Source organism: Ceratotherium simum, chromosome 5, assembly GCF_057802395.1.
Source record: "Ceratotherium simum simum isolate JZ-2026a chromosome 5, ASM5780239v1, whole genome shotgun sequence".
NCBI lineage: Eukaryota > Metazoa > Chordata > Mammalia > Perissodactyla > Rhinocerotidae > Ceratotherium > Ceratotherium simum.
This window is the reverse complement of record NC_141904.1, coordinates 25,978,203-25,988,293: the sequence shown is the minus strand read 5'-3', so window position 1 is coordinate 25,988,293 and position 10,091 is coordinate 25,978,203. Positions and strand designations below refer to the sequence as shown.

At 36.8% G+C, this 10,091-nt stretch overlaps 1 protein-coding gene across 1 annotated transcript in view; it reads right to left on the bottom strand.

Annotated features, from left to right (window-relative positions):
• Positions 1-1,177: 1,177 nt before the first annotated feature.
• The window catches only part of KAT2B (lysine acetyltransferase 2B), a 91,375-nt gene continuing 82,461 nt past the window's right edge, over positions 1,178-10,091 (bottom strand). The window contains 5 exon segments of the mRNA XM_087430605.1: positions 1,178-3,246; positions 6,905-6,989; positions 7,088-7,151; positions 7,378-7,414; positions 8,955-9,069. Coding sequence (XP_087286731.1) covers positions 3,053-3,246; positions 6,905-6,989; positions 7,088-7,151; positions 7,378-7,414; positions 8,955-9,069 — 495 coding nt within the window. The 3' untranslated portion in view covers positions 1,178-3,052.

Here is a 10,091-nt window from a genome sequence, read left to right as displayed (position 1 = left end):
ATATCAGCTTAAAGGAGTGACACATTATTAACCTGTCCACAGTACTTCTGTCTGATCCTGTTTCTACTTCTTAGGTTCCATAATTATAAATTTTACTTCCAAGTAATATGAAAATCTCAAAGTCTTCTTTTCACTATTTTCTTCTAATGAATACAACCAATTTTTAAATATGGTGAATAACCAAAAAAAATTTATAGTGATTTTTGACTACGGATATATACGGTGGGGTGGGACGGAGACTTATTTTCCATTCCAGATGTTTACTCTCCTGTAGAAGGTATCCATCACCCTCTGGCTTCCCTCTGCCCCCGCTCTCATTCCTCCCCTGGGAGAGACTGACCTAAATGATGAGTCAGAGTAAAGATCTGGCCTGAGTTGTTCTGCTCCTCCCTGCCCTGCACCTCTTCGGAATTGGCCTGCCTTCAGAAAGGACCTTGCTCTTGGCCGTGCACTACAAGCTCAATGGTAAAGGCCCTGCCCTTGGAGGGGGAAGTAAGCAGTTGTGCAGAGCTGCTGGTGACTGGCAAGCCCATCACATTCTGGGGTTCAGTGTTAGAAAGCCCATTTTCCACAGATACATAAGCCACACTCTCCAGTATCCATTTTATTATTAATAAAGATATTTTGGCCATCATAGGCTTCATTCTTTTGACTTCTCAGTTGGTTCAGAATTCAGAAAGGAAGAGGAGTGCCCTCTGGGGAGTCCCGTCATACCCCAAAAGGACTACAGTATTCTTCCCTACAGTCAGCATTCTGAGTAACAAGAGGCTTATATGAGAGATGTCTAAAAATCTGCTGTATTTTTATCTGTCTCTCTCCTCATTCATCTATTTCACAGACACAAAGTAGAAAAACTGGAAAAAAAAACGCTTTTAATTTCTAAACCAATAACTCTCTTGTTAGCTGGATTTTTTTTCTTTGTTTAATGAGTGACAGCAGGCAAGATGCGGTGGACTACTCAAGAGACACAGACACGATAAGAGTCTCTCCTCTTGAAAAATCTCTCACTGATGGACTGTGACTTTTTATAAAACTTCCCATGAATGCAATAATTCTAAAAATCTTCAACAAAATACTTAAGAGCTAAGAATTAAGGGTATAGTCGATGGTCATCCATCAGATTGTACGTTTGCCCTGTTAAACTTAATCTGCTAGAAGAAGAAAACACACCACCCAATTGAGAGCTTTTTAAAATATAATTTAAAACTATTTTTGTACCAGTACAATATATTAATTTTACAAATGTAAAATTTTATCAGCTGTTAAAGCATTTGCAAAAACCACACATCCTACTTCAGCTTTATTGCACAATATCTATAAGAAAATATTAATTTTTAAATTAGAAAACATAAAAATGCTTTCAATATAGAAGAGACAATCTGATTTTAAAGACAATACTCTATAAGAATGTCTACCCAGAAAATAACAAACTTTCACAGGATACCAGGCTGGACAGATGCTTCGGCAGATCCGGTACAAAGCACTGCTTAAAACCAGTCCAAGATACTTAATCCAAACTGTATCATCATTCTTCATTAGAAATCTAGATGCCACTCAAGGTGGTTTCTTATACTTACAAAAGTTGAGGCATTTTTCAGCGTGAGCATTCTGAATATTTCTTACATATTAAAAACAATACTTCCAACTTAATAGCCATTTGCAGGTGTTTTTCCTTCATGCAGATTATCTCTGGCAACTGTTTTTAATGACTATTAAATGATCATTTTAGTTCATTTACGCTGATAGAAAACATCAAGTTAAATACACTTTTAAAACCTAGTCCTTTACAAAAATCAGTTTATAAATTTGTATCATAAAAATTAGTGTCGAGACCACCAAGATGGTCTTCATTTGTTTTATATTAGTTGGTTCTCCCAGAGTTGGGATGGCAGATGTCCCACTTTTCTATGTAGTGTTAATCAGAAAATAAACCCAAGCACTAAGCTGGAATCCCAAGACAGGTCACTAAGGTTGTATGATGGATTTTAGTGGGATATTACCCTGGGTCTATATACCAAAGGAGATGTTAATACTGACAGCAAACCTTGGTGGTAATTTAATTCACCTCAAACAATGAATATAATCCGGAGATGCAAAAGGAAAAAATGTTCATATAAACATATCAGTGGGGTTGTGTGTATCATGGAACAAGAAAAAAAAAATCCTTATTTATCAGAACAAGGATTCACCAAATTGGATACACATACAGATTATACATCTTTTCCTGTTAAAGCATGTTGATTCAATCTCAAGTGTTTTCAAATTTATGCCTTTGTGGCCGGGAAATTGCCTTTTGTTGAACTTACGTCCTGCATAAGCAAAGTCAAATATAATATTACACATTTGTGTAGAGAAAATAATTATTAAAATAGTGGTTATGCACTCACAAGTTTGTTGTAGGTAGACAGAATTATCAAAAACCCAGATGCTTATAAAAAAGTTTGCATTATTTAGAATTTCTTCCTTAGGAATCAAAGCAGTTGCTTTTCTGGAACTGCATTTTTCAGAACTGCTCAAAGCACCTCATCTAGATGAGTGTTTTTTAAAAATATATAGAAAAAGTCTACAATGAGACTTCAAACATCACATATTTCACCTTTTACGGGCTTTTTATCATGTATTCCTTCCTTAAAGTCCTTCAGAATAAAATAAAAATAAACTCTCACATTCCATTAGAAAAAAATGGAAACATTCACGGTCTGAAAATTTTCTGCATTCCCCCAAATCTTGGTACTATGTGCAATTTCCTCATATACAGGCTTTGAGGAAACCCCTGATCATCTATTATTGAATATTCAGCTATTGGACATGCCATAGAAAATTTACATTAATAGTAGTAAATAGATTAAAATCTATTCCATAAAATAAAAATGTTCTATGACTTCAATTTAAATACATATCTGAAAAGCTAAAAGGAGGTTTTTTGTTTGTTTTTCAAAAGTGCTAATTATTACATTTACAATTATCTTCAATACATTACGTCCAATTCTTTGTAAAACTAAACCACCTTGCTGTAGGCACACTGCTTGATGAGTTTCTAAGAGGGAAAAAATCACTTGTCAATTAATCCAGCTTCCTTAATTTTACTGAAGAAGAACTTCTCCAGGATATTGGCACATTTGTAGTATTCACTCTCAGGGGGGTTGTACTCTTTGCAATTAGTAAAGACTCGCTGTAAGTCTGCCATGAATAATTTCTTAGACACGTAGTACCTATTCTTGAGGCGTTCGCTCATGGTTTTCAGATCTGCACAGGAAAAAAAAATATTAGCAATCTTTGACTCCTTTTAAACAGCAGCTGACAAAAGTGAGATTGGGAAAGAAATCTATGTCATCGGTTTGATTACATTTTCACCATCCCAATGCCTTTGTTTAAGAGGAATTCATATAATCAAGGAAAACGGTTCTTAAATCTTATGTTCTTTCTTTTGTGAGGGTTTCTTGTGTAAAATCACAGCATTTTAACATTGAAGGGATCATTATTAGTCATCTGGCTCAATCCCCTATTCAGCACAAGGGAGCTAAGTAGATTAGCGGCGATAAGTATGGTGAACTAAGTACTGTTAGCTATTCATTCAGAATTACACAGAAGAGCCTCTATCTACACAGAGTAGAGCAGGTGGAACACGTGTATTGAATCATTTCATTACTTAAATAAAAACAATCAGACTGAGTTTGTTTCACTAAATTCACAGTTGTTTTGGTGTTGTAGAGACAAAACTAAAGTAGAAAAACTGATCATAAATACATTTGCAAATACACCAGCGACCTTGCATGTAAAACAGTTCAAATAAATTTAGTTTCATGCTCCATCAATGAAATAAGAATGACAAACTTTACTTAATAATCTATTTTCTAAAGCAAGTAAGCCTTGTGAGACTATTGTAAAAAGAATATTTTCCCAATATATATCTACTTGCTTTAAATTGTGTTAGTTTACAAATGAAAATAGTACTTCATCTAAACTTATAAGAATACAATGTGGCTTCTTTAATCCTCACTCTCAGGACCATTTAAAGAATTCCATGCAGATTAGAAGATACTAACATTTGTCTACTTTTAGGTTCCTAGTTGTATCTAAATCTGGTTCTATCATTAAAAATTATATGCAACTACGCGTGGCAAAATAAGTCAAAACTGCTGAAGAAATACTTCTGACTACCAACAACCCAAATTCCCAGTATATTACCAACTTTTCCAGAATGAAAGAAACTTACAACCAAATACATTGGGATTATCATTTAATAAGATAAATAAATTTATGTGCAACGTCCCAAAATGGGGAGAAATTCATTTACATCAAAATCCTAAATCTACCGCAAAACACCAAAGAAAAAAATGAGCAATATCTACTTTTGCCTATTTCCTTTGATTAAAGCCTATCTTGGTTAGAGATATGTCATCACATCTGTGAATTCAACTTTCAATTTCTTTCTTCTCTAACTGAAACAGTTTCAAAGGAGAGAAAAATTGAAAAGTGTTAAGCTACACAAAGACTCAGCAAATACCCCACTAAATGTCTCACCTGAGCGTTACTGAACAGATGAAGATGTCCTCTCATTTAATGAAGAGAGTGCAGTGAAACTCTGCCTCCCTAGGTAAAATTAGATGTTTACCTTCCTCCCACCTAAATGCCTACCACTTAAGGTAATGCTGCCCAATATAATGTTTATAATGGTTTAGAAAGAAGAGACATGTAACTAAAAAAAGAAAAGGAAAGCAACAAAAAGAATGAAATGACACAAAAAATTTATCCAAAATTTTTCAAACTATTTTTTGGAAGGAGGGTGTAAGAAGAGATGGGGAGAGCCTGAAATATAGCAGAAACAAAACAAAAATCATAGAAGTATTTGGACCTCTCTGAATGATCACAATCAATTCTGCCTATTCCTTGCTATATTTCTTTTCTATTCTAAAGTTATAAATAACATCTTTCTTTCTTTAGCCTTCTTAGATTCTTTCAGTTGACCAAATGGCAGGGTTAAAAAAGAAGGTGATTAAACATCAGTGATACAATTATGGAAACACCATTAAATTATTCTCTTTTCATCCCTCCACCCCCCACCAACTTGAGAATTCCGGGTAAACAGGAAAACCCTGCCTAGCAATCCACATGTGGTAGGAAGACAAGCTTGGGCCCAACTACTCAGAAGATGTTCTGAATGTGAGTCCCTAAATGAAACAGGTTAGATCTCATTCACATGGGAGAAAAGAGTTTTTTAGGGCATGGGGGAAACAGAAGAAATGTTTTTAGAAAACGCCAAGAAGGCAATAATGGGGAAAAGTAAAATTATTGATTTGTCAGTCTTGTCCTCAAAAACATAACCATCTTAGGGGCAAGGCTACACATTTCACCCAGCGCCTGAAGGCATCCCAAGAAAAATATTATTGCTCCACTAAAGAGCACCCTTTACTGTTTTAACTAACTTTGTCTAGCACACACCTCAGCCTACCACTGGCCTTGCTCAGTGGGGTCAGTTTTCCCCTCATGAGCATTCAACTACGCACACAGGTGGTATCCAACTAGAGAGGCTCACACCCTTCTCAGGCTGGACCAAGCAAAAAAACTTCCAGAAAGCCCGCTATGAGCAGGCTATGACAGAGGGACCTGCTAGCCCTACCATTGCAGGTCTTCAGAGTGCATGTGGACAGGGGCTGAAAGAGGATTATTCTCCCCAAACTCATACAATCCGCATGAGGGTTTCACAAAAGGAGTTGAGATGGCACAGGAGATGAGGATGCAAAAGTCAGTTAACTTAATTTGGAAATGGACATAAAGGGTTTTAACATATTTTTCACATCATGAAAAATATTGATTCCCAAATCTCCCTTCCATTCAGAATTCTAGACTCAGTCAACCCTCACTTTGGTTTTCATGTACTGAAATACACAGAAGCCAGGCAGAGAGAAGAGGGAAAGAAAAGCATATGGATGGATGTCCACTTTAAGGAGTAATAGATTACTGAAATCATTACTACAACTGTATAAAACATTCGTGTGAAAATTAATGCCATAGAAAACATCTACAAATAACCCTGTGTATCAGGGAGCTAATGGATCCCTTTCATTCTTCCTTGCACATTTTAATACTTAGCACCAGGAATAGACTACAGGTAGAAAAGGGACAGAAGACATAGACTTTCTCCAAAACTACGGGTACTCTGATTAAAAAGAAAACATTTCAGCTAGTTTTATGTCATCTGCACTATTCCAAATTAGTTTAATTTGTGGCTTCTCCATTGATTCAATTAATCATTCATTTAATTGACTCAATTAATCATGGTGCAGATACAGCAGCAAATTCCACAGTTCTACATTTCTAAAGGCATTTTTTGTTTGTTTGGCTTTGCATGTGGGACAAAGCTTAAAATAGGACCATAAACAGTGACATTAACAGTATCCAACAAGGGCATGGAAAATCAAGAACTGCAGGAACTAGAATTTCTCCCTCTGAAAGTACAGCAGTCAAGCAGCTTACTCTAACTTCTCTTGTATCGCCTTCAAAAATTCTCAAACAGACTCAAAATATATCAAGAAGACAACCTGATGTTTTTCCATTTGCAACCAAACAGGTAGAACATAAGCAAGGTTATGTGCAAACAGCCAGCTTTCATATGTAGTGCTGTCTGCAGTTCCCGACCTGGGCCTTCTGCACCTAGTGTTGTTGGTGTGTGGGCTCTAAAAGACAGCTGCAGAATGTCTCCAATGAACACAGCCACCCACTTCTCCTTTATCATTCTGCTCTGACATCACTGGCCCTCCACGGGTGCACGGAATCCCACCGCCCATCATACACATCCTACCCTACAACAGAAGAGTACAAACCAACCTCAGCAACCCTTTGTCCCCCACACCACCATCCAGAGAGTTTTAAATCTATACTTAGAAAATGTTAATGGCATTACCCATGGGGAACCTTATAACTTCATAATATCCCGGAGCTTCAGTTCTCTTCACAGGTTCCATGAAGGGCCAAGCGCTTTGATGGCTCTTGGGTAAAGAAAAAAGTAAGGTATCTAATATGGAAATTCCACGTGGGAAATCATTTCAAAATATTTGCATGAGGTGAATGAAGAGAAACCACGCACCTTCACCTGCTGGAGGATGCTCTTGAGCGTGCTGTACAGCTGGTCAGGGTCTTTGGGCTCTTTACTTGAAAGGAAAAGAGTGAACAACAAGGAACAATGATTAGTTTTTTACTCTCTTGTCAGCTAATTCCTATTCAGCTCATTGTTACAAAAACCTAAAATTAGAACCATTCCAGAATTTTTAAGGAAAACTGAAACCCAACAAGTGTTGTATGGGTGCCCATTTTCTCTAAGTTGCTTGGAGGGAAAAAAAATCACTTCCATTAATATCTCTCGCCCATCACACTTACCTTTTCTCTTTTCCACTCGGTTTCCAGCCTGTCTCTCCTATACGTCAACGAAATTAAACACCAAATGAGAACTACTTTTGGTCAAGAGAATAACATAATTAATACTTATCAAAAATGCAATAAAAGACAACCATGCCTCAATAAAAGTCTATTTCTGGGAAGAGACTGAAATTAACTGCTTGTTAGTTATTTCCTTTTACAGCTAACAATATGCAACACTTCCAAGACTGACGACACTGTTTTATATGTTAGCGTTGGGAACTCCAACTGTTCAGAGAAATAAAAAGTAAATATATCCAGTACTGTGGGCATGTATATATTTTAAGCTCTAAGTCACATTTTTTGCTAATCACCATATGAAAGAGTTAAGCTGTTATTTTAGGTTAGAACAAACTCTGATCTAGTCTCTATTTAGTTTGGCGAAGACCCTGCTTGTAATGCGAGATGGTTTAGTGCAGTAGAAAGAAAACACAGCCTGGAGTCCAATAGACCTGGATTTGATTTCTTACTCTCTCCTTAAAAGTGAATTTACCCTAGATAAGTTACTTAACGTTTTGCCTCTATAGTTTATCCATCTATAAAACAGAACTCTAAAAATTAGGTGATGTTATCCCTTCTGAGATTAGTTGATGTATGTAAAAAAACCAGAAAAATGCCTGGTACAAGTAGGCATTCAATGATATGGCAGTTATTAAGCCATTAACAGGGATAATACAGGGAAGTAAAATTTCTGGGTCTGGCAGTGAAAGTCAGATCTGCTATAGAGTAGACTTTATAATGAAGAAATATACCTTGCCCAAATAATGTCTTAGTTTTTCTGGAGCATTTTAGCTCATTTGACTTTGTTTTGTTTATTAAATCTTCAGTATATCAGAAAATCCTGGATTTGAACTGAATGAAACTGCTGATATTCGATAGCTTCTGATCTACAAAAACAGCTATTTTCCATGTTTCATCCAATACAACTCACCTCTAACATACTTGCAGATAAGAACCCTTGGGAAAACTACTGTAACATAGGGAACCTGAAACAAATTATATGCTTTCCAATCATCTTTCTTAGAAGTTTGGGAAAACTAATTTAGCCAAGCACAGCTCTCTGCAGGTTACACCCATGACAGCAATAAGACACGGTGCAGACAGCAAGATGTTTACAGATCAGAACTGGGCTGCTTCCACTGCTGACAGTTACTGGATGTGTGCCAACTAAGGTTAACCTCTAAGGACTTAACCATTCTGAGACTCAATTTCTCCATTTGTAAAAGCAGAATTCCCCTACCTTCAAGGTCACATATGAGTGGTGCCTAACACTGTGCTACAAATAGCAGGCTCTCAATAAATGATGAATATTGATAACTAGAGCAAGGGGTCATCTAAGCTCTCTTTGGTTTGCATTGGGAAGTAGAGAAAAGATATAAAAGGAAAGCATTTGCTGCCTTCTTAAAAGACTAGAAACAACACAAACAGAGACAGGCAGGGCAAAAAGTTTTCCACAACACTGCACTCTGGTAATTGTTTCAAACACATCTCAGGGCATCATCAAAAGATTTTGCTTTTAAAAGAAGATCTATACATACTAATTCCAGGAATGCTTTCTATCGGAATCTGTCGAACTCCGTCTTTAAAACATGAAAGTCCAGGGTAGACTTTTCGAATCTGCGCCTGTTTTCTTTCTATCAGCTTTTTAATTATCTGTAAAGCACAGGAAGAAAGTGTGTTTAAGGACAGAAGTCTGTGGCTACAGTTTAAGTCAGTCAACCTAAGGAGTCGTTTTCCTAACAAAATAAAGTCTTTAGGAAATAAAAAGGGGAGAAAAGGGTGAATGTTGTTTGACAGGTAAGCCATGAGAACATACTATTACCCCATGCCCATGTAGCATCATTCACACAACCCTCTGAATACGTGTCCCCTGCCATCCAGAAAAGCCAATACTGAGAGTACACACTGCCCTAAGGGCCCACTGTCCTCTTGAGCATTAGAGCCAACTATTTTGTCCTGCTTTTCCGCCGAGCCTCTGCCAGAGCTACGGTAAAGCAGCCCCGAGCATCTGCTCCCAAGTCAGGCGTCAGAACCTCTTCACATCCCGGGACTAGGAACTGTTCCCATGGGACTGAGGGGCAGATGAACAGGCTCAGACAGTCCCCACAGCCTGGGAGGATGGCCTTACTATTATTGGAATTTTTCAAGGTTTGAGCCCCAACCTACATTGTTTGCATCAACCAAGCTGCTCTAAAGAGAGTTGTCTGTGAGGCCACACAACCACGATGTGAGGGAATTTTGAGAAGTGTTTGTTTTGTAAAATAATTCCTAATGTACTCAGGTTACTATCTCCAAAACAGTGTAGTTTTCTCTTTAAAAAAAAAAGAAGAAAAAAACTTAAAAATCACCATCCTGAAATTAACCATATCATAACTGAATTTTGGAAAAGAAAAACCAAAACAACAACAGTCATTAATTGAACTTAAAAAAGAAAACAAAAAATTCCAGTTCCTAACTGCTGGATCTCAAACATATTGCTGGTAACTGCTGCAGCATGAATTCATAACCCTAACAATTAAACAAAGAACTTCATAAAATGAATGGACTAGTGAAAGTATATTCCTGTAAATCTAGTTCAGTGCTGTCCAATAGAAATATAATGCAAACTACTCATGTAGTTTTAAATTTTCCAGTAGCTACATTTTTTAAAAAAGTACAACAGGTTACATTGACTT